The 25,424-nt window shown below is 47.5% G+C and overlaps 1 protein-coding gene and 1 long non-coding RNA gene across 4 annotated transcripts in view; one reads left to right on the top strand and one right to left on the bottom strand.

Moving 5' to 3' along the window:
* The window catches only part of LOC142006947 (uncharacterized), a 73,029-nt gene that overhangs the window by 31,168 nt on the left and 16,437 nt on the right, over positions 1 to 25,424 (top strand). The window lies entirely within an intron of this gene.
* On the bottom strand, positions 16,154 to 18,264 carry LOC142006945 (uncharacterized). The gene is made up of 2 exons (XM_074983458.1): positions 17,782 to 18,264; positions 16,154 to 16,950 (listed from the first exon to the last, which is right to left on the bottom strand). Exons 1-2 carry the CDS (start codon positions 17,867 to 17,869, stop codon positions 16,376 to 16,378), a joined length of 663 nt encoding a protein of 220 aa, XP_074839559.1. The 5' UTR covers positions 17,870 to 18,264; the 3' UTR covers positions 16,154 to 16,375.

Genomic DNA, 25,424 nt, shown 5'->3' with positions numbered 1-25,424 from the left:
GGTTGTCTCTACTTCTTATGCGTCAACAGGAATGTCTTAGCCATTTGCAAATATTTACCAATGCCATAGCTTCTGTCTTGATATAGTTTTCCCTGAGAACAGATTTGAAAGCAGTTCCCATGAACACAAGATAATTCCAGCCCATTTTTGTGAGCTCAGCAACTGATCAAAAGCCAGTTAAAGCAGATCCTGTAGGAAGTGTACCCATGTTCTTCTGGGTACTATTCAGTTTTCAGTATAATGGAACCACCCATAGCAGATAATGGATTGCAATGCTTTAATAAGATCTCTGGAAAAAAATACAGTGGAGATCCATAGGATAATTGTTCATTAACTCTCTTCTCAGCATAGAGTGAAACCATTAGAAAGTCTGGGATATTTATCCAAGGAGGTTTTGTATTTAATTATCTAATTTTCTTGTGTATCAGTGACAGCTCATGAATAGAGACCATCTCTTCTTATTCCTGTGCCATCACAATAGCCTTGGAGCACCTGTTAAGATTGATTTAAGTTCTTTCTTCTGGATAAAGTCTCTCTCTTTCGGCTGTTCCTACTCAGGAAAACAAAAGAAAGCCTTCACATCCAAATAGGCTCTTTGGGAGAGAGGAGAAAAATGCCAAAGAAAATGAGATTTTTACTGGGACATACATCACATTTCTTCCCTTGGCAGTGCAATTTCAGAATCTAGCAGAAAAAGAGGGTTAGTGCTTGTGCCAGCTTCTCAAAGCATCAGACAAATAAAAATCCATTCTGGCTTGTGGCCTCTGAAGATTTGATAAAAAAAGGAGGTCCCTAAAGGCAACCATGTTTTTGTGAATGTAGATGTCAACAGGAAATAGTTTTCCAAACATTTTGCCATTTAATGTCTAATTTTGTACTAGGAATTACTTTATTTACTGTCATTCTAATAGGTTAAGTGTTTTCTGCTGAATACCTGTTGCGGACCTGAAATATTTAGAAAATCATTTTTAGCTTACAAAATTAATGTATCAGTAGATACTTCCTTTCTTAACGCTCATTAAGCCCCTAACTCTGCACTAACATTTCAGTGAAAATATGCCACTGGATGATTTACTTACAGAAGGTGCATTCTCTGTTGACTAGTGAAGAAACTCCTATTGACTTCAGTAGGGAATTACATTAGGTCACTCTCTTTGCACAAAGTTAACACATATTGGGGTCAAGAATCTGAGGTAGGTGCAATAACTCAGAATCAGATAGCATCTACTTTCTGAATAAATTATTGGTATCTTTATAAAAGGCATAGAATTTGACAGAACATGTATGAACCTAATCAGATTACTGCTTTTGTTTAAGTTATTAAGGCTATGTCTACACTAGCCCCTTCCTTTCAGAAGGGGCATGGTAATGAGCAAGTTAGGAAGATGCTAATGAGGTTCATTAGCTTTCAAATTGTGTGCCGCCTGTGTAGACTCAGGCCTTTCGAAAGGATCCCCTGGACTTCAAAAGCCCCTTCTTCCTCATTAGCATCTTCCCAACTCGCTCGTTACCATGTCCCTTCTGAAAGGAGGTAGCTAGTGTAGACGTGGCCTAAGAAAATTAGAAGTCAGTTTTAAAAGTAAATAGTACAAAATTATAATTAGTTTGTTTCAGAACTAGGATGTGGGCAGTCCAGTTTAGTGGTTGTAGCCAGAATGAGAAGGGGCCAGGAAGAAGAGCAAAGGGTGAGAACTGTAGTGCAGGTCCAGAATCAGGAGCAAGAAATTGGAGACAAGGATCAGAAGCAGAATGTCCTGGCTACAAGCAGGCATTCAGGCTGGGGACTTGGTCAGAGCAAGGATGGAAACAAGGCAGGAGCAAGGCAAGTACCAGGGTGATAGCAGCATGGTGCAAATACGTTAAGCAGCTTAAGAGCTCATCTCTTGGCTCCCCTCAGACGACCTATTAGTCTTCCTAGAGACTTATATTGTTAGGTGTTGACGATGTGCCGACCTCCTCCGGGTCCCATGGGTGCGCGTGGGGTTTGATATAGCGGGGGGAGTCGGGTGGCCCGGGACCGACCACCCCACCACTATAACAGCCTTATATAGTGTAGCTGCAATATGTGATTCAGTGTATCTACTTTAAAACCTAGGTTTCCACAGTATTATGAGTACCAGGAACAATAACACTCCGATTGTGAACACCACAATGTCCTGTAGCTGTTCTAAGTCCCAATAATTCTCTATACAGCCCCAGCTAGTCCAGCTAGTGGTATTTACCAATAGTGATTGATTCATTTGTTCGTAACTACAATTACTTAACACTTGTCTTATATATATATATATATATTTGGCATAGGCTAAACACTAGGTTACATATAGCTTTATATAATTACATGTGACTTACCGATAACATCCAATGCTCCCACGTCTCACCAACAACTACGTTACAGCGGCCCTTCAAGTCAGAGATGCGGCTAGGTTGGGACCTTTCATGGTGGTGACGTCCGGGTGATCAGGCCGGGGTCTGCTGTCTGGACTTGAAGTTGCTAGCCTCCACCTTGTGTCCAGGAGCCCACATCCTTGTCCCTGCTAAATCACCTTTTATACTGTTTCTTACTTGGGGGTTCAATACCTGGCCAATTAAAGCATTTGTTACCTAATTTGGCCTTTCTATCCTCCTGGCCTGTCAGAGCATGTTACAAGATTTCCTCTGTCCTTGGTCATTTTCCGAACCTCCCCCCCGGGACCCTCTGATATTGCACAACCAAGATGTTCTCTTTGGGGGCTTCCAGCTACTTGCCCCAGCTGTTCTCTTTGGGGACTTACTATCTGCTTGTCAGGATGTTCTCTTTGGGGACTCTCAAACTACTTGTCAACTTTCTGATTTCATTCTCCTGGCCTGGCTTCAGAGCTTCCCGTCATTGTATGATAGCATTCCAAGATGGAGTGTATGGTCATTCTGCCTTGCGAGTGAGGCCCGGCCACCAGGTGCTCGTGCTCCCACAGGTGTAAGCTCAGGAGGATTTCTTATTCTATTAATGAACACACTTGAAGAAATACAGAACCATTGTCTATCAGCTGAGCCAGTGAAAAGTAATCAGCTCCTACTGGTTTCTGGGAACTGGGCAGGCATAGGCCCACAGGCAAAAGACCATCCCCAAGCCTGTGGGGAGAATCCACTAAGCCCAGAAACTCAACAGTTTATGAGAAAAGAGGTATAAGTGTGATGGTCAAAGTGTCAAAACAAGAAAACTGGAAGAGGACGGCAACCCAAGGTATAGCTCTACCTTCCCTTTCCACATACCTGATGTAGCTTCTAGTATGTTCCAACGTATTTCTATACCTTGATATTTCTCGTTGTCCCAGTGCTTAAAGAGCTCCAGCAGCAAGGGCACCAGTTAAAGCAGCCTCCAAGATGCTCTAACCTGTTCTGGAAAAGAATCAGTTTTGCCAGCTGCAGCACAAGTTCTTTTTAGTGTGGACGTAGGAACGAATTCCTCTCCTCATCAGCTCTGCCTAACCCAATGTAATGCATTTGCAATAAAAGGCATCCTTTGGTGCCATCACTGGAGGAACTGCTATTCCTGAGACAGCACAACATGCTGTGGATAACAAAGCCATATGACTATCTATGGAAGCTTAACATTTTAGACGTGTGAAAAGTGAGCTACGCATTCCAGACACATCTCTGATGAAAATGAGACTTTCAGGCACAGACTCCGCACTGTGAGGCTATTTGAGAATCTTTGGTAACCAAAGAGAGAGCCCTAAAATCCCATCAAACTGGATAAAGGATAAGAAGCAAAAGGCACTGATGACCAGATGTTAATGTAATAATTTCTTTGAACTCAATAGTGTCCAAAGAGTAAGTGACCTGTTCCCACTGGAGACAATGGAAGGGAAGGGCAATCAGGATCCAAGTTTTCTTTTGCAGTACATACTTGGAATTTTTTTTATTTTAGATTTTTCAGAACTGACAGCAAACAAAATCAGTTATTCAGCCAGCTCTAATAGAAATGTCTATGTTTGTGTGTTTATTTTAGCACTCTAATCACAGAACAACTCATGCCTGAGGCATAGCAGCATGAGACAGAAGTAACATATCAAAAAGGAGAAACTGAAGACATTGCTCTTGGGGTAATCCATAAATTCCTATGCTAATGACCACAGTTTTATAGGTAGGCTCAAACTTTGCAGAAATTCATGCATTAACTTGCACCCAAAGTGAAAAAGAGCAGAAGTCAGGCTAACAGTAATTTGAAGTAATATGACAAAACAACTGATTGTGTAGAGAAGGGATGTGGTTCTGATAACCTTGTTGCTTTAGCACTCAGAGCTGCCCTACTCAATATCAATTGTAATCCCTTTCTAAAACAAATACTGGAAAAAGATGAAAGCTCTATCTATGAAGGTTTCAAGAACAACAATGAAGGCCCAGAGACAGACCTATTATAAAAAAGACCATATACAGTGGGAATAATATAAACAAAAGAGATTAAGTGTTTGCAATAGCTCTTTGAGGGAAATCAATGATCCTCCTGTTGGCACTACTTGAAAATGATTTTAATCACGCCAATGGGGGAGATGGATGCTTTGTGAAAGAAAAATTCCATAAATGTACTTTTAGAAGCTAAATTGTTCTCCCTCTCTCTTTCTGAGTAGAAAGACTGTTCAAAGATTTGATGAGAAAAAGGGAACCATTTCTGTAATGTACTGTAATGCTGAGATTTCAAACAATATTTTGTTTAAAGAAGAAGGAGGGAATAAAGAAACTTGGTAAAGCAGAACTACATATAAAAGATAAAATGTAGGGTAAAATACAGAGAACAAATTGTTCTATATATTTGAACTCATTAAGGGGAATTTTATTAAAGTAGCCTCATGCAAAATATTTTCCCCAGAATTCACATAATTAGGTTCATGTGTAAATGCTCTTGATGGTTTCTATACCTTTGCTTTTTTCTGTCTCAAACATGAGAAAGGAAAGTCATGTTGTTTTTCACCACACCATAGAGTCAGGTGTTTCCCAATGGTGGTTCTTTTCTGGAAGGAGCTATGCTACATGCATAATAAAAGTATAAAAGATCAGACTGACTCTCTTTAGGACCTGCCTTTCCCTTTTCTGTGGATGTACAGGACAGGATCAGGCCCTAAATGAGGCAGACTCAGGTGCATTTGTCTTTTACTTTTTCATTTCTTGCATATATGCAGAAATTTCTTTTTCATTCAGGATGGAAGATAAATTTCTAAGTTTGGAAAGCTCTACTGTCTCAATGAACCAATGCCATTCAACGGTCTTTTGAAGTTTTGTGAGAAATTAGTCGCTCATGTAATAAAATTACATTTTATCGGTAGACTTTGTGTCTGTTAGCACAAAAAAGAAAATAAGAAGCACCTGCAATATAGGTGGCTACATTCAGTCCATGCACATCCATGTAGTATTTGCTAAAAGATCTCTTCATGTTAGTGCCTTAAAAGGGATTTTAAAAGCTTAGAACCTGCCAAAAATCCTGTTTTTATTTTCACAAACTGACTAAGTAGGTTCAAAGAATGCAATGTGATGATTGGGGCACCAGATGCCGCCTTTTCCTTACTGCAGCTGTATGAGCAGATCAGATTAATTCTGTGACGTGCCCATCCAGCCCAGGAAGGAGCCCACAAAAAGTCAAGTTCTACGGCTTGCATCCTGCACCAACATTGGCTAATAGACATAATGTCAAAATAATGGTGTATTGGTTATATTGCAAGTAATACCACTACCAATATTCTAAATGGTTAATTGACAGATGCAAAATTCTTTCCTCTTAGGCTACATCTACACTAAAGAGTTTTGTAGACAAAACTGGGGTTTTGTCAACAAATCTCATGGAGCATCTACACACAAAATGCATTTTGTAGACAGAAACTGTTAACAAACAAAGCCATTTAGATGTTCCGGGGGCCCCTTTTGTCACCAAAGCGGATTAAAATGTTGAATTACTTTTATATGTATACATGATCTGTTGACAGAAATTTTTCCAGAACATCTCTTCTGACAGTAAATTCTGTAGACAGATGTTTCTAATGTAGTATATAATGTAATGAACTTGAAGAATTGTTGCTTAAGGAAGATTTTTGTCTGCTGGATGTGGCTAATGCATCACTACACTTTGGGAAATTTAGAGTTTTGTAGACACGATCTTTTAAAGTCCCCATCTTAAGTGGCATACACTTTATAGACTTTGAAATAATCAATCAAAAATTAAATGTTAATTCAATAAACCTATTGGACAAAAAGGAAGAGGGACACCACATCCCAAAATTAAACAATACCATTTCCTTTAGCCATCTGCACCCCAAATGTTGAGCAAAATATGGGCATTGAAGTATCTTTGAAAAGTTAATAAAAATGGATACTGGCAAATTAAGAGGCAACATTTGTTCTAAAAGCCAAGAGTCCCTCTTGCTGGGCTCCATCCCTACTAACGGCATATTGGGGCACATTAGGAGGAGCACTTCCAGCTGATCTAGAGAAGTTATTATTCTTCCGTATTCAGCATTGCTCAGGCCACACCTGGAGTATTGTGTCCATTTCTGCCCCTTCCCCCCACAAGTATAGAAAGGATGTAGATTCATTGGAACAGGTCCAGTGGAAGGCAAAGAAAATGATTAGGGGGCTGGAGCACATGACCTATGAGGGGAGGCTGAGGGATCTGGGCTTATTTAGTTTGTAGAAGAGGAGAGTAAGGGGGGATCTGATAGCAGATTTCAGCCTCCTGAAGGGGAGCTCTAAAGAGGATAGAGAGAGGCTTTTCTCAGTAGTGACAGGTGGTGGAACAAGGAGCAATGGCCTGAAGTTATTGAGGGAGAGGTGTAGGTTGGCTATGAGGAAAAACTATTTCGCCAGGATAGTGGTGAAGCACTGGAAAGTGTTACCTAGAGAGGTGGTGGAATCTCCATCCCTAGAGGTTTTTAACTTCCAGCTTGATAAAGTCTTGGGTGGGATGATTTAGTTAGGATTGACCTCCTGATGTCCCTTCCAGCCCAATGACCTCCTGGTGTCCCTTCCAGCCCTAGGATTCTATGATGCTATGATTTTTGTTCCTTTGGACATTAATATTTTGTTGGTATCTTTGGAACCTTAGGCTATACTCATTCCTTTAACAGCATAATCAGTATTATTAATCATTATTATCTTTTTACATACCTACAGGGTACTGTTGTATTCAGAATGGGATTCATCCAATTTCCTCATCTCCCTGTCCACCTCCGCAAAAAAACCCACAACAAACATCAATGCAAAATTTTGCCCCCTCCCAAAAAAAAAAACAACAACTCATAAATTGCAGAATTTGGGGAAAAATGTTAAAATTTCAAGAACAAAAAAAAGTGCTTAAATTTAAAAAAAAATTGTGAGGAGGGAAGAAAACTATCCAACTCTGGTATCTTTATGCTATGCAGATCTTTCAAATTTCAAGTTAAATCTGTCTTTGACCAGTGTTATGCAGGAAGTCAAATTTCCTGCTAACTTTCAGCTTATAGAAACGTTCTGACCTAACTCTCTCAATGAGAATTCTATTACTTGCCTTTATAACCAAATGTAAATAACCATGGAGAGTCAATATTTACCCTGATTTACCTGCAAATAGATGGAAAGCAATTTTTTTCAGCATTTTCAGCTGCCATTATTGATTTCCTCTGTCATTTAATTTTCTTGCTCAACATGCGTCTTTTCTGAATCCACTGAACTTAATATTTTCATTGATTTTAATGACTATTGGAACAAGCCCTATCATGCCAATTGTTCCTGCTTGTAAAAAGATGTGTGTGCCATATCCAGGCTCATTAACTGTAGCTGTGTCTACACATGCGAAAAACTTTGAAATAAATGGCCCTTTTTTGAAAGAGTGGGAGGAGTGTCCACACGTGTAAACCCGTCTTTTGAAAGAAAATCGAAAGAACGGGGTGCACACTTCGAAATCCGAATCCCGATCCTGTATCAGGAAGATCTCTCCCTTTCGAAATAATAAATCAAAAGGGTACATGTGTAGACACTCCACAGTCCACTCTTTCGAAATACAGGTCCGCCATGGTGCCGATCAGCTGGAGCACAGGGCCGCTCCAGCCAGCAGCAGTGGGGCTCTAAGGTCCCTGCGTTCGGCTGCCTTAAAGCCGTACGCATGCAGGAAACACATGGCAGCAAGCTGAGAGCGTGCTAGGAGCAGCCTGCACACGCACTCCAGCCTGACACTCCAGCACCCTCATGGCCAGCAGCCAGCCCTCCCGTGAGTCCTATGCCCCCCCCCTCAAGCACCCGCAAGGCTCCCAGGGAGAGAAAAAAAAGGGCCCCTTCCTGGACAGAGCAGGAGCTCTGAGACCTCCTCAGCCTGTGGCAGGACGAGGAGGTCCTGCGCCACATGGACATAAAGTTGAGCAATGCCACAGCCTTCGGCTGCCTGGCAATGGGCCTCCACACCAGGGGCCACCCGGAGCATACCGTGGAGTAGGTATGCTCCAAAGTAAAAGAACTCCACCAGGGATATGCCAGGGCCAGGGACCAGGCTGGACGCTCCGGGGCAGGACCAGCAACATGCCCCTTCTACAGGGAGTTATGGAGCATCCTGGGGCCCCAAAAGAGTTCACCCCCTGTGGCTTTCCTGGACATCTCCAGGGAGGAGCTGCAGCCAGAGGAGGAGGAGGAGCAGCGCCGATCAGGGACCCAGGAGGGCGAGGGGAGCACAGACTGGTTGAGCGAGGAGGGGGAGCTGACCATTATGATCCCCTCCCGCTCCTCCAGCCAGGCGACCGAGGGCTGGACATCTCTGGACTTTGCCGAGGGACTCACAGGTACGTCCAGGGAGGGGTGCACACCTACTCCACAGGGCGGGGGCAACGCAATGGCTAGGTGCCCACACAAGGAACCAGTGGTCCTGGGCCGCACACAGGCCAGCCCCCCCATGGGATGCGGCATCCCGCAGTGCCACACCAGCGACGTCCAGCACCCGCCCCCAGTGGACAGCGCCGTAAGCTACACAGGGGAGGCAGCCGGTCAGTGCCGGACGGCGCCTGGGGCCCACACACCGCAGGCTGGGAAGGGACACCTGCGGGAGAGATCCCTGGAATCACACCCAGGCTGGGAGGCCCGGTCCCAGGGGGTCCAGTTGGTGCTCCCTGGAGCGGTCAGTGTCCCTGGGGGTGTTGGGGGCCCCATGGGGTGGGCTCAGGCTGGTAGGTCACAGCCGGTTCCCCTCTGTCCGGGGCACACTACTGACATGCTCTCCTCCTCTCCACACAGCCACACCATCCGTGGGCCAGGAGAGCCCGCACGCAGCCATCAGAGGTGTCTGGACTCCACCCCCGGCAGCACGCCATCGGGGCAGTGGCCAGAGGGCCCGCTGGAGGGCTGAAGAAGACCCAGCCACCCAGCACCAGGCCGAGGTGGCTGAGGAGCACCTCCAGCTCGCCCAGGCCGACATGGAATGGCAGAGGGTAGCCTGGGATAGACTGCTGGACACCCTTGAGGGCTTTGGCCACACTGTGCGGGAGCACACAGCAACTGTGGCCCATCTCCTGGCCCCCCTGGCATCTCCCCCTGCTAGCCCTGCCCCCTCCACCCCCACCAGGCCCACCCACCAGCAATATTTGCTGGTGCTACCGTCACCTTCCCCCCCCTCCAGGGACCCCGCACCCAGGGGGCAGGGGCTCCAGGGGCCGACGGGGTTTGCGGCCTACCACCCCTGCCCTGGAATGAGCACTTTGCCCCCCTCCAAGTTACGTTCCCCCCGCCCGCCTCCGAGTTAGGTTCCCCTCACCCCCTCCAAGTTAGGTTTCCCCCACTCCCCTCGGAGTTAGGTTCCCCCCTCCAAGTTAGGTTTCCACCTGTACATATGATTTACAAACACCCAAGTTATATAAACATTTCTTTATTATTCACCACTCCGTGCTATACTCCTTGGTGGCTGTTGGGTGGTGGATGTGTGGGTGTGGTGCTGGTGGGGGTGGGGTTGGGGGTGGCAGGGATGGTGGGTGACAGATGTGCGTGGGATGTGGGTGTGCATGCGGGTCAGAGGTGGCCATTGGAAAAGGCCTGCCTGAGGGCCTCTCAAATGCTGTGGCCGTCCTGGTGGGCCTGGCGGATGGGGGCGGCACCCAGTTGCTCATAGACAGCACCAGCCAGAGGGCCGCCCCAGGGACATAGGTGTCCTCCTTTCCCTCCACAATGTTGTGGAGGACACAACAGGCGCCCACCACCTGGGGCACGCTGGGGACCCAGACCTCCAGCCGTGTGAGGAGACACCTCCACTGCCACTTTAGACACCCAAAGGCCCACTCCACCACGTTGTGGGTGTGGTTGAGGTGCTCATTGAATGCCTCCTGGGTGGGGACGAGGTGGTCCGTGTAGGTCCTCATGAACCTCGGCTGCAGGGGGTACGCTGCATCTGCCACCATGCAGAGCGGCATGGTGATGTCCTCTGCCACGGGGATCTCCCTCTGGGGGACAAAGGTTCTAGCCACCATGTGGCGGCAGAGGCCGGAGATCCAGAAAACCCAAGCATCGTGGGTGCGGCTGGACCAACCCACGTAGAAGTCAGTGAACCGGCCCCTCACATCCACCAGGGCCTGCAGCACCACCGAATGGTGGCCCTTCCTGTTCACATACCGGCCGGCACTGTGTGGCAGGGCATGGATGGGGATGGGTGTGCCGTCCAAAGTGCCGATGCAGTTCAGGAAGCCCAGGTCCTGGAAACCGGCGATGGTGTTGTCCACATCCCCCAGGCAGACGACCCTATGGAGCAGGATTGCATTGATGACCCTGACAACCTGCAGAGGGAGAAGGGGGACACGTGCTCTAGTGTGGGTGTGGCAGCCGTTTCCCCCGCCTTGGGCCCATTCTGCCCCTCTCCCATCCGGCCCCTGGCCCTGCAGCCGCCGCCCCCTCCCATCCAGCCCCTGCCCACCCAGCCCCACCTTACCTCCATAAGTACAGCCTTGATGGTGGCCTTGCCCACCCCGAACTGCTGTCCCACAGAGCGATAGGAGTCCGGGGTGGCCAGCTTTCAGATGGCAATTGACACCCATTTCTCCAGGGTGAGGGCTGGCCGCATGCAGGTGTCCTGGTGCTGGAGTGCGGAGGTGAGCCAGTGGCAGATCTCGTTGAAGGTCTGCCTCACCATGTGGAAGTTCTGCAGCCACCTCTCCTCGCCCCACTCCCTGAACACCATGTGCTCCCACCAGTCGGTGCGGCTCGGGTGGATCCAGAGGCGTCGGGGCACCTGGCGGGGGCACCCAGTGGTGCCGTGTTGCGGGGAGCCCCGTGGCCACGGGGGGGACCTTGGAGCCACCCGATGAGCTCAGGTGCAGCTACAGCGATGGTGCACAGCACTGCCAGCAGGGCATCCATGATGAGGGCATCCTCCTGCAGGATCTGTCGCTGAGATTCCATGGTGGGCACGAGTGGGCTCTGCCGGGCTGGGACAGGCTGGGCAGCACTCAGCTCGTGTGGAGGGTAGGATAGAGGGAGGGGCCCTTTAGAGGAGGCTGCTGGCTGTGGCCTCGGAAGGGCTTGTTGGCCATGGGACCCCGTCCGCGGCCTTTCCTGCCTCCCTTCTTTCGAAAGAGAGCTTGGAGCCATGTGGACACTCTTTTTCAAAAGACCTCGATGGAACTTCAAAAGAGCAGATCGGAACGGTGATCTGAAAAATGGCGGCTGGTGCTCTCTTTCGATGGCCGCTTTTATGAAAGCTGAACTTTGATTTTTGCCCTTTTGAAAGGGCGCTGACGTGTAGACACAGCTTGTACGTATTGCTTCTTCCTGGAGAAAGGGAGAGTGAAAATAGATAAACAAACAACTATTGCTTGATGATTACTACTAATAATGTCAAAAAGAGTTGGATAATTTTATAACAGCATCCTAATCATTGTTCTTTTCCCCAGTCACATCTTTATCTCACTGGAAGATATGTACTATTGAAAAAGTTACTTTCTGTGGCTCACCCTGACTTTATTAGTTATTCATTCATTATTATAATAATAAAAGTTACAAAAATTGTAAAAAAATGGCTCTTTCAGGATAAACATATAAAAGATAAAATGTTTATCCATGAAATTCTCTTTTCTATGTGTCTTTTTTCTAAGTCTTCCACTATATTTTCATTAGTAGTGAAAAGGGAAGTAAAGTGTTTCTACAGCTATGTGAGCTTGAAACGCTAACACTAGTAATCATCAGTAATTTCTGAAAATACTCATTCTGGAAATCTAAGTAAAGGAGTCAGTATAATAACTTCACTGGATAGCAGCATTGAATAGGGGATTCTCTCCCCTGCCCTTTTAAATAAATATTTAGGTCAAATAGGTAAAATAGCAAACAATATTGAAGTTTACAGTGACACTTACAATAAGAAATAGTGACATTTTCAAATCATTCATTTCAATATCTTCAAATAGCAAATCTACTGTAGAGATAATCAACTAATTTTCTCTGTCTCCCAGAATAGGTGGTTTTTGCAATTATAATTTCACTACCTTTCTAAGATACATGCTTTTAGTACAAAGTTTGAAGGAAAAAAAACCCTTGTAGTAGAATCAATTGACTGCTTAGTCACAATTAAAATAATAAATAATTACGTTCTGTCTAAAATGTGTGTGTGTGTGTGTGTGTACATATATATATATAAAACAGTCTGTAAGCAAGAAAAATATATGATAGTCTAAAACTCTGGTCTTTGGGTATAATACAGCTTCAAGAGGGGAACTAGTGGGTGGGGGATGGGATGCTTGCATGCATGATTTAGAAAACCCCCCACCCCAAAAGATATTAAAGCCATCTCAAAGTAAGCTATTAAATGTATAACAAGAAGTCCTGTAGCACCTTATAGACTAACAGAGATTTTGGAGCACAAACTTTCATGGGCAAAGACCCACTTCATGCATCTGATGAAGAGGGTCTTTTCCCACAAAAGCTTATGCTCCAAAATATCTTTTCGTCTATAAGGTGTCACAGGACTTCTTGTTCTCAAAGATACAGACTAACATGGCTATCTCTCTGGTACTTATTAAAAGTGTACGCATTCTGTTGGCTCTGAAATACAGAGAGCATTCTGAAGTTACAGACAGTGGGTCAACAATAAGCCCATTGACATTAGCAACCCAGTCTCCATTGCTACAGAAATAAAACAGATGAAGTCATTTTCAAAAAGTTAATACATACAAAATCAGCAGCCACTCCTTCTCCGCTTGATGACTATCTCATGTTCTTTCTTGAGTTGTCATTTCATCTGTGCTTTCTGCTTCCTTCTCTTTCCTGTGAAACACTCACTCTCCACTCAGTGCTTCCTTAGGATTCTTCCTCACTGAGTACCTCTCCACTTTCTTCTCATCCAATAGGTCAAAAATATGTTGGGGGTACTGAAGCCAAAACCACAGGTTTTTGGCAGGAAGGAAATGAGCAGGGAGCCCCGAGAAAATGCTTCCAAGCTTCATTTGCATTAGACTACTTGTGATCAATACCAAAGGAGCTACAGACAACTTGATAGCTTTATATTCTAAGGGGAAAGAAAGTTGGCATTTAAACCATCAAGCTGTTGCACAGCCAGCATGACAATAAGTTTAGTAGATATATTACTCGTATCAGAAAAAAAAAATTGTCCAAGGAACTTACATATAAAGTGAAATTTGATGTCATGTCTTTGGCATTGGTTTCTTACGCCAAGTTTGACTGTAAAGGAACAATTACAAGAAACACAAATCTTGTAGTTATTAAACTTTCATTACAGGCATGAGAGTTTGTAATGTCTAAGCTGTTGGATAAAAATTAATCAAAACCTTTTTTCTGATTGCTCTTCACACACTTCTCACTACTTTCCTTTTATCTTGCATTAGTCACATAGATTTATTCATTTGCTGTTTTAGTAGTCTCAATATGTTTAAAATTCATTTCCACTTGCTTTCTGAATAAAGTCTTCGTTATTTGGCACTTACGTTAATTAGATTCAGGAGGGAAATTGGCAAGGTGTATTTTTAATTGAATATTATAATTGCAAATAACTCAGTTCTAATAATGAAACACTGTTCTGAGTGAACATTTGGCTTGCACTTAAAATTGCAATTGGCAACCTCTAGCTCTATGCTAATGTTAAAGCTTCGCAAGTTTACTAGAAGATAGACTGTTGCCCTACTCACTAAGAGTATTGTCTGATAGCACTTCACTTAATAAAGACAAAAGCCTAATAAGATATTAGCAATAGATGAGAGGGTAGAACAGACTGCTGGAACTGTGCTAAGAGTGGGCCATTCAGCCCACATCATTGTGTGTGTGTGTGTGTGTAGCTACGTCTACACGTGAAGCCTACTTTGAAGTAGCCTATTTCGATGTGGAGACATCGAAATAGGCTATTTCGATGAATAACGTCTACACGTCCTCCAGGGCTGGCAACGTCGATGTTCAACTTTGACGTTGCGCAGCACCACATCGAAATAGGCGCTGCGAGGGAACGTCTACATGCCAAAGGAGCACACATCGAAATAGGGATGCCAGGCACAGCTGCAGACAGGGTCATAGGGCGGACTATCGCTTCCGGGGCAACAGCTAGCCGCTCCATTAAAGGGCCCCTCCCAGACACACTCAGCCTGCACAGCACGCGGTCTGAAGAGCCATAGGCACGCAGACCTCGGGCGAGGCAGTCATGGACCCCCAGCAGCAGCAGCAGCAGCAGCAGCAGCAGAAGCCAGAGGTCCACCCAGCCCTCCCTGCAGGAGCAGGGCTTGCCCTGATCCATGCCATGCGGGAGGCAGCTGAGCACCTCCTTGCCACACCGGAGGAGGAGCAGCCTGCAGGGGAGCAGGACTCAACCCCTACCCGTGCAGCACCCCGACCCCCCCCCACCTCACACGCCGCCGCCTGTGGAGCTACCCTACCAGCACCGACTGGTGGGAGCGGCTGGTGCTTGAGGAGTGGGATGACGACCGCTGGCTCAGGAACTTTAGGATGAGCCGGCAGACACTTATGGAGCTGTGCCAGTGGCTCACCCCCGCACTCAGGCACCCGGACACTGCCATGCGGCGTGCCCTCCCAGTGGAGAAACGGGTCAGCATCGCTGTCTGGAAGCTGGCCACTCCAGACAGCTACCGATCCGTGGGCCAGCAGTTTGGCGTCGGCAAGGCCACCGTCGGGGATGTCCTCATGGAGGTAAGAGGACCCACGAGGGGGGAAGCGGAGGGGAGGGGAGGGAAGGGGGGCCCAGGCAGGGCAGGGCCATGCACACCCTGCTCACCCCTCATTGGTGTTCTCCCATGTGCTTCCCCTGCAGGTCGTGCGCGCCATGAACGCCATGCTCCTCCACAGGCTCGTGAGGTGGGGGACCCAGATGCCACCATCGCGGCCTTTGCCACGCTGGGCTTCCCCAATTGCTTCGGGGCTCTGGATGGGACTCACATCCCCATCCGCGCCCCGCAACACAGTGGAGGACGCTACGTAAACCGCAAGGGCTACCACTCAGTGGTCCTCCAGGCCTTGGTGGACAACCTGGGCCGTTTCCAGGACGTTTATGTGGACTGGCCTGGCAGCACCCACGACACCCGGGTTTTCCGGAACTCGGGCCTGTGCCGCCGGCTGGAGGCGGGGACCTACATCCCCCAGCGGGAGATCCCTCTGGGGGACACCACCATGCCCCTCTGCGTCATCGCAGATGCGGCATACCCCCTCCGGCCCTGGCTCATGCACCCGTACATGGGCCATCTCTCTGCCAGCCAGGAGCACTTCAACCAGCGCCTGAACCATGCGCGCCAGGTGGTGGGGCGCTCATTTGGCCGCCTCAAAGGGCACTGGAGATGTCTCCTGACCCGCTTGGATGCGGGCCCCAACAACATCCCCCAGATTGTGGGTTCCTGCTGCGCCCTACACAATCTGGTGGAGAGCAAGGGGGAGGCCTTTTTTCAGGGCTGGGCTGTGGAGGCCGGCAGGGCCGACATGCAGCCACCCGCTGCCCCCAGTCGCCAGATGGACCCCGAAGGGACCCGGGTCCGGGAGGCCCTGCGGGCCCACTTCAATGAGGCCGCGGGGTGAACTCTGCCAGGCCCCGCACTGCCCCGCCCCCCCGTCCTCCACAACACTCCCTGCCCCTACGCCCACACCACGGAGCACCCAATAGCATCCCCCCACACACTTTTCCTGGACAAATAAAAGCACGCACTTGTTGGTGAAATGAAACTGGTTTTCTTTGAACTGTTTTTTTAACTAATAACAACAAACTATATACAAGACCTTCTAACTAAACTATTATATAAGTGAATAATAAAAAAGTTTGCATATATTATATGTACAAAAAACAGAAAACCAGGGATTACAAGGAAGGGGAGAACTATTTACATGGGGGGCATGGGGCAAATGGGGGACACAAATAAATAAGTCCCAAAACTATATACAAGGGGGGGGGCACGTCCTGGGCCCCAAGCCCCTATAGTCCGGCACTGGGGGTGGGCGGCCGGGAGTCCTGCCTCGGCCGCAGCGCTGTCCGGGGCTGGCTGGGGGCCGGGCGGACCGGAAGATACGTCCGGCGAGTCTCAGCTGGCCCCAGGTGTCCCTCGGTGGTCCGGCCCTCGGTGGCAGGTGGCGGGGCGACGGCGGATGGTGAGGCGACGAGCGGAGCAGCGGGTGGCTCAGCAGGGGAAGCACTCAGGGCAGGCGCAGCGGTGGCCGGTGCGGCATCGGGGGCCAGGTAGTCCACGAGGCGGTTGAAGGTCTCCATGTAGGCCCCCCATGCCTCTTGGCGCCAGGCCAGCGCCCGCTCCTGGAAGTGGAGGCGGCGTTGCTCCACCCGCAGACGCTGCTCCGCGACCTCCAGCTGCCAACAATGGATAGCCAGCAGCTGGGGGTCCGTCACCGGCGTGTGGTGTTGCTGGGTCCGCTGTCTTGCCTGCCGTGGGGCCGGTTGGTCCTCCGCCGAGGGGCTTGCCTGGAGCGATGGCCCCGGAGGCGTTTCTGGGACCACTGAAGCCTCGCCGGCGCTCTCCGGTCCTTCCGATGGTGCAGCTGTGGAACACAGGACGGGGGGAAGAAGAGTGGAGACAGGTGTTAGTGTGGGTCCCGAGCTGTGGCCCTTGTCCCCCCACCCCTGTGCTGCAGGTTCCCCATCCCCGTCCCCAGGAGATGCTGCTGTGATGGGGTTCACGGGTCCCCCTGCGCTGCACCCCGTCCCCTGGCGGGAGTGACTCTCACTTCACTCAGCAGGGTCTGACAGGAGAGTTTTCTTAGGCCACAGATGCCCAGTTTCTCCCAGGAGTGACAGTACAGCAGTCAGACACAGTCCTTCCAACCCGTCCTGGGGAGAAGACCCCGAGGGGTGCCCCTCTGGGGTGTGGCTTTCCCCCTCCTCAGGCTGGCTGCCTTCCAGCTCTCCCTTCCCCTAGCCTCTACCTGCGGCTCCCACCCCGATTCAAAGGCAGCTCGGCTCCTCCCTCCTCTTTGTTCAGGGCAGGGGTGTCACCTGCCAGTTGTAGCCCCAGGATCATCCTTTGCCCCTGGGAGCTATTCAGCTTGTTGCTCATATCTAGCCTGAGTCTCGCATTTGCACTCCCCCAACCCCATCCTATGCTGCTGCGGCTGCTGCTCCTGCTGCTGCTGCTGCTGCAGGGTGTCCCACCCCCTCCTCCCGGGGGACCCTAGAGGTTCCGCTCCCCCCTGCCCCGGGGATGGGGCATGGCACTGTTGTGCTGGGGGCGGGCAGGGGCTGATGCACTCCTGTGAGGGACATGGCACTGTTGTCCTTTTGGCCATGGCCATCTGGGCATGTGGAGGGCCCTGGCCACACATCTATTACCCCTGCCCCTCTACCCCGGGGGTGTACACCGGGGGGGTACATACCTGTAGGTCCACTCCCATGGTCCAGGGACACCCAGGGGGTGGACGCCCAGCTGCTGCTCCAGGATGGGAGGAGGATGTGCAGCCCCATCTCAGCGGAGGAGGAGTCCCCCTCCTCCTCCTCATGCTGCGATGTCCCGGGGGTGGGCTCCGGGGGGGCCCCCGGGGTGCGGGGCTTACCTCCGGGGAGGACTCCGGCTCCGGGGCCTGCTGGGGCTCCTCAGCCGAGGTATCAAGAGTGGCCGGAGGGGAGGAGGTGTGGCGGGGGTCCCAGGATGTCACTGAGCTCCCTGTAAAAGGGGCAAGTGATGGGGGCGGCCCCAGATCGGCCAGCCGCATCCCGGGCCCAGGCGTAACCCTGCCGCAGCTCTTTGACTTTACTCCGGACATGGTCCGGAGTGCAGGCAGGGTGACCCTGGGCGGCCAGGCCCTCGGCCAGCCGAGCGAATGCATCCGCGTTCCGCCTCTTGCTCCCCATTACCTGGAGCACCTCCTCTTTGCTCCAGAGCCCCAGCAGGTCCTGAAACTCGGCCTCTGTCCAGGAGGGGCCCCGCTTCCGCTTGCCGGCCTGGCTGCCAGCCTGGCTGCCCTGGCTGCCCTGGCTCCCCTTGGGGGGGGTCCCCTGGGGGCGCTGGGGGGGCTGCCAGGTGGCCATTGGTGTGCTGGGGGGTTCTTGGGGCTGCTGAAGAGCGTGCAGGCTGGCCGCGTGTTATTGCTGCTGCCTGCACGCTCTCTCAGCTTCCTGCACAGAAAGGGAGGGGTTGGGGACCTTTAAGGGGCCACTCCACACAGCCACCATTGAGCTGAGGGGCTGTAGAGAGTGTCTCTCAACCCCTCAGCTGATGGCCGCCATGGAGGACCCTGCAATTTCTATGTTGCGGGACGCACAATGACTACACGGTCCCTACTTCGACGTTGAACGTTGAAGTAGGGCACTATTCCTATCCCCTCATGGGGTTAGCGGCTTCAACGTCTCGCCGCTTAATGTCGATGTTAACATCGAAATAGCACCCAACACGTGTAGCCGTGACGGGCGCTATTTCGAAGTTAGTGCCGCTACTTCGAAGTCGCGTGCATGTGTAGACACGTTTTGTGTGTGTGTGTGTGCGTGTGTGTGAGAGAGAGAGAGAGAGAGAGAGAGAACACCATGCATACCTGCATGTGGATTTGTACTGCTATGATTATTTCTACCAAACTTTATTACATAACCAGCAGAGACACTGGATTCTGAACAGTAGTTTACAAATTTTATCATCCTGCAAGTGAATAGAAACCCTGTGCAAATAAAGGGGCCTACATTTATCTGTGTGCCTTGCTCTCTCTTTACTCCTCTCACATCCCTTCAATAGACTGTTTCAGTTTGTGTATTTAAACATAAGCCCCACTAATCAAATTAGTCAAGATCTTATTTTACAACAAAATCAGGAGTTATAAAGCATGAAAACTTTCCAGCACAGAGGCCACCTACAGGGAATTTGAGCTGAAGCATCAAATCAGAATGATTGCTTAACAAGAGAACAGTTCAGACTATGAATTTATGATTATGCTTATGATCTGAACTTCTCAACTTGGGTCATCTCTTACCTTAACACAATCAATGTGTATATAACATTGCATGCAACAGCTACTAGAGCTTGTCATATGACTAAGAATCTTTATGATAATGAGGTTAAGCAGCCTATATCCTGAAGTGCAGAGTTATCCTATATTTGTGGTCTTTATATATAGAAGTCAGAAGCAATCTGAGTTGAAATATCTGGGCTGCTGTTACACTACATTCACCTTTCAGAGGAGGAACGCAAATGAGGGAGATCAAAAAAGGAAATGAAGAGCTCATTTACAAATCTCATGCTTTGTTTGCATAATCTTGCGTGATCACATTTCCAGAAGAGGCTGTTCTGAAAACAAAAGCAGCTGTGTAGACAGGGTTCCTTCAAGAAAAAAAAAACTGTTTTTGAAAGCACCCCTCTTCCTGAAACAAAATAGGAAGAAGGGTTGTTTTGAAAAAGGATTTTTTTTTTCCAGTGGAACCCTGTCTACATGGCTGTGTTTGTTTCTGGAACAGCCTCTTCCGGACACATAACCACATGAGATTATGCAAATGAAGGGCAAGATTCTTTACATTCCTCCTTTGAAATGGGAATGTAGTTTAGATGCACCCCTGGTTTACCAATAATGTTGAAAGCAATGTTTCAGCTTAAAATGAAATACTCACCATTAGTTGCTAAATGAATTAGTCTAAAGTTAATAATCCGTGATTTTAAAAAGCAGTGAACCATGGGCTTTCAGAATTAGGACTCCTTAAATGTCTGGATGTGCCAAAGAATCAAGTCTTTATGAAATCATTTAGTTACTGTTCTGGTGAAACGCACATAAAATGTTTTATTTTTAAGGCTACAACCACTTAAAATGTAAGATGTTATCTTTCTATGTCCTTTGAACCTTAGCACTATTTTACTCTGCCCTATTCTCAGAACAGTAGAAACTAACAGCTTTTAATGACTGTAGCTGAATTTTTGAAGCAACTTTATATGCATTACAGTTGAATAACAGAGGATGAAAAATGCTTGACATTTCTAACTAGATTTGTTTAGAAATCCTGGAGACATTAAGCAGGTAGTAATTGGGAGAACTGGTAAGATTAAACAAAGCTAGCACCAAAATCCATATGGACCCAGATATTTCAGGTAGGAAAGGAAACATTTTAAATCTTCCTGTCCTTTTACTAGAATTCATCTTAAGAGTCCACTATCATTTTAAATACAAAATAACAGTAATAGGGTAAAGATTACAAGGGCACCCTTTTGTTACTGACCTAAAAGAATTTGGTGATATTTTTCCCCTCTCTGTTCTAGGTGGTCACTTGATAATGACTAGGACATCTTCCTATCACCCTCCTCTTTGTGATTCCATTGATGGCTGATCGGCCCATTTCTGGAACTGCAGATCTTATCACAGAAGCGACAGCAGTTGGTAGCTGTTGGAGGGGCACAGGGCAGTTTTTGATGCTCTTTTCTACTTCCCCACTTCTCCTCATCTGCACTGTGGCAGGACCTCTCAAATTGCACCACCCCCTCACAGATTACCATTCTCCACTGGGAACAGTCTTGGGCAAGGTTCTCTCAAGTGTCAACACCAATGCTGCACTTTTTCATAAGTGCTTTCAGCATGTTCTTATATTGCTTCCACTGGTCCCAATGTTTCTCTGTCCTTCCTCCAACTTGGAAAATGGAATCTGTTTTGGGAGCTGCTGATCAGGCATCCGAACCATGTGACCCATCCAACAAAGTTGTTGATGAATAACAATGGCTTCAATGCTGCTCATGTTCAACTCTTCCAGGATACAAGTGTTCCTGCACCTACCTTCCCAAGAGATATTTAGGAGTCTCCTGAGGCAGCATTGATGATATTGTTCAAGTGCCTTCAAATGACACTTTTATGCTATCCATGTTTCACATGCATACAGTAGCATTTGAACAGCAACTACACCATGTGGTGAATAAAGAACTTTTGGGGCAGATGATCTTTGAGAGGATGGTCCGCAGGGCACTACAATCAATGAGCAGAAAACTTTGGTCAATCACATATCCCTTCTTTATGGGCTTGGACGGGTATTATAGCACACCTCTATGTTCTCAGCTCCTTGGAAGGCATGTCACAGAAGCTGCCCCTTCCAGCAGCTGCCTGCTAGTGAGCTACTCTGTTTCCCTTTTAAAGTTCCTCCTCCAGCCCATGCAGGACACCTACACGCAATGCAATACAGTGCAGCCTATAGGCACAATTATTGTTTAACTGAGAAGAACTTAGCTGTACAGTGATAGGGTGTACAAGCCCAACACTGAAAAGAAAGGGATTAAAGAGCCGCTCAGTGCCCAGATGGCCTTGCCTTACCGTACCTGCAAAGCCGAAATTGCATAGGTATATATGCATGTCTAGATATAGGCACCAAGACATCCATTTACACCACCTGATGGATAAATGCACTCTGATTTAAATACCTAAGTGTATGAACATTTATCTTTCTGTGTGCTCTCTCACACACTGGTTATATATTACTGCCCTTTGCCTATCTTCAAAAGTCACGATAAATCCCTTTTCAGAAAAGCAGCCTCTTTTGTCAAGGAAAAATACAGTCATGTGACAATCATTATTATTATTGCAAAGTATTTCTTTAACTCTTGGACTTTGTGTTTGTAAGGTTTTATAGCAAATAGCTAAGAAAGGAGCAACTGTGCAAATTGAATAATATAAAGTTAGCATAGTCATTCCAAAATTGAGGCCTGCATTCAGTCTGACCACATAAAGACTGACCCAAGTGTTTACGCAATTAATAAAAGTGTGTTCCTTCATATTTGAAAATACAGATCCTGAGTGCTTTAATATTGGCATGTCATTTCTCCTGCACATGGTTTTTCTTCTCCATTCATATTCTTTCCCTCTTCAATTCTCCCTTAGTCAACAGTCTGCTGTCTCTGTTTTTAAATAAGTAAAACTTCTACACAGCTGAAAGTGTCCTTAGTAGTTTTTGAGAATATACATAGAACAGGTAAAGGCAGAATGAACTTTCCCATATTGCCTTACCAATGTCCCACAAATCTATACTTGGGAGAATATGGCTGCTTCCACACTCTCCCCTTCCCGTCAGAGGGGGCATGGTAATGAGGCAATTCGAAGCAGGCTAACAAGGCACTAATTTGCATATTCAGTACCATATTAGCATAATAGCAGCTATGCAAATTTCCAAGTGCAGACTCGGAATTGCAGATTGACAGTGTAGATGGGGGCAGGTTCAAAACAAGACATTCCGCTTAGACATTCCTTTACTCCAATCTAGTTTCGTGAGAGTAATGGAATGTCAAAGTGGGGCACTTATTTCAAAACTGCCCGCATCTATGCCGGCAATCTGCAATTGGAACTCTGCACTTCGAAATTTGCACACCCACCATTATGCTAATGAGGTGCTGGATATACACATTAGCGCCTCATTTGCCTTCTTTGAATTGCCTCATTACCATGCCACCTCTGACCAGAGGGGCGAGTGTAGAAGCAGCCTATCACTGTAAGAGGACAATTAATTCTTCGCTCCTATCAAAGCTTTGGCCTATCTTCTAAGAATATCACCCAGGGACACAGGTGTAGCAATACCATTTTTTTGTGCTAGGAACTGGACAAAGATCAAGAACTAATTTTATGGGTCACATGTCACCCACCATCAGAGAGTAACAACTTGGGGTTTCAACTAATGGGAGACCTAGCGTACGTGTACACTGTAGTATACATGTAGGTCTGTTGGACCAGAGAAAGCAGACTTAGCATTTCCAAACCTATGCTTGTGCATCCTTTTAGCATTGTAAAAACAACAGCTTTGTAAGTGCTGGCCCCAGACCTAAGAATCACGCTGACAAATCCACAGAGCAGTATACAAAGCTGAGTCATTCTTTTGTTTTTGGGAGCCTTTCCCACAGCTCCTAGCATCTTTACCAGGTACAGCCATTCTGGGCTTTGGATCATGGTGTGTTGTGGGAAAACTTGTCTACCAATATCATAGCACTTGAGTGGGACTTAACCTGGCAACACATCCATCTGAGCAGTCTTTGGTGCTGCCCATTCTCACCAACAAGAGCCACCTAGAAAGATGAAGCACCAGGGGAACAACTTCTCCACTTGTGTTTTCACACCTATTCCAACAAACATGTAGAGCATTCTTGAGAGACCGCTGGACATTTATGTGCTGTTTTTGACCTACGAAAGGCACTTCCAGGAGGGAAATACCAACATGGCAGTTTACCCCTGGCTTATCCTAATTGTGGCTCTTCTTATAGCCCACAGATTCCCAATATGCAGAAGGCTGCTTCTGGAGCATGGTCATGAACACTTAATCACGTGGACATAAGATGATCGGCAGTGGGTGCATCAGAACACATGCCTCAGAGAAGCCATGCCAGTCCAGAAGCAACCTATGACAGCCATCTAGAAGGTAGCTAACCCCCAGAGTGCTACAGATGCAGGGCTCACCAGTTTAGTGTTAGCACACCCGCTCATTGAAGGGATGGAGGGTGTTGTCAGAGGTTTGGGAGGCATTCGGTACTTTGATTTACTCAGACATTGTGGGAGTAAATAATTTCTGGTCCTGAGAAAATGGTGCACTGGGTGTCATCAGTGGAACTTGCATCTATATTTTATGCTCCACCAGGAGCCCATGTATACATTAACTGCACAGGATACTTCTCCAGAGATTAACTAGAATCCAGTTATGTCCCCTTGGCTAGCTAGTAGCACACTTGATGCAGGGTTTCTTCTCACTGATGGGCATATACCTAACAAAGGAGCTTGTCAAATGCATTCCCAGGTGAATGGTTAATGTAGAAAGGAAGAGTTAAGCACCAAGCAGCTGTTTGCAAACAAGTTGAGTTGCTTCCACATGGAAATCATGTGGGAAATTGGGGGACAGAAGGGCTAAGAAACATAGGCCCAGGCATTGTGGGCTAGCGCTCGCAGACGTTTTAAATATGAGTCTGGGGACTTGATCTTAAGCTGTGTCCACACTGGAAAATGATGGTGATGGAGGAAGTTGGACCAGAAGTACTGAGCACTTGCTGACCTGAGTCAGAAATATTTGTGTGTGGCCCACAGGCCATAGTTTGGACTGGATTTACAATTTAGCATAGACGTGCCCTAGAGGTTCCATATACCATTACCAGTTCCCTGAGCTGCCATATACTGTCACCTATTCTCTGAGCTAGGAAATCCCCTGAATTTGAGTTTTTAAACCATATTTAGTTTTATATGTTACTTGCCAAATTTAACAATTAACCTGTTCACCTTTGGTTTAAAATCAGGCAGCTGAATTTTTACAAGCTTAGCAGTCAAATTTACAGGATTATTTAGTTTTCTTTATGAGTTTTCATTAAAAGTCTCTATTCACAAAGGCTTAGAGTGCTTCAGATTCAGTGGACCGTGGGATAGACCCTCAGCTACAGAAAAGTAACTTTGTTCCAGTCTTGTGGCACAATGTTTTCCTAAAGTCAAAATCCTTGGCTGTCATGAAGACAATAACACTTCCTGTGGCCACGTCCTTGTCTAGTACTGAGGAAAGGAATGCATTGCCAGGAAAATCCCTGTGCCCAGGGAGTGCTTAACGACTAACAAGCACAGCCATCCGTTGTCCCAGAAGATTCTAAGCTGTGCTGAAGGAGTGGCTGGCTCTTCAAACCCCGTGAGTGAAGCATCCTCTACAACACACTTTCCACCCACTGCCCCTCTCCTGTGGTCTCACACTCTCTGGCTGCACACCATGTCCTGTGCCAATGCTTAGCTACTATCTTCAGGAATTCTATAAATATTTACATTAGTCTGAAAGAGAAGAAACAGATAAAGAGATAATATTTCAAGCATTCCCAAAAGAGGAACAAGGGCCACATTCTGCTCCTTGATACCCACCTGTAAACCCAGAGCCACTCCATAGGTATGTTCTAATTTTTTGCTAGTGTAAACAGAGCAGAATATGGCTTTATACCACTTCATTCTTCTGAAATCATATGAGATGTAGAGCTTGCCAATCCCATTTGTAGCAGCCTCATCAGCAAAGTGCAGAGTTCTCAGACCACCTTCAAGACTGGTCATATGACAGGTACGGATGATGTGTG

Source organism: Carettochelys insculpta, chromosome 1 (genome assembly GCF_033958435.1).
Source record: "Carettochelys insculpta isolate YL-2023 chromosome 1, ASM3395843v1, whole genome shotgun sequence".
Taxonomy (NCBI): Eukaryota; Metazoa; Chordata; order Testudines; family Carettochelyidae; genus Carettochelys; species Carettochelys insculpta.
Note: the sequence above shows the minus strand (reverse complement) of the source record. Positions and strands in the feature narration are given on the sequence as shown.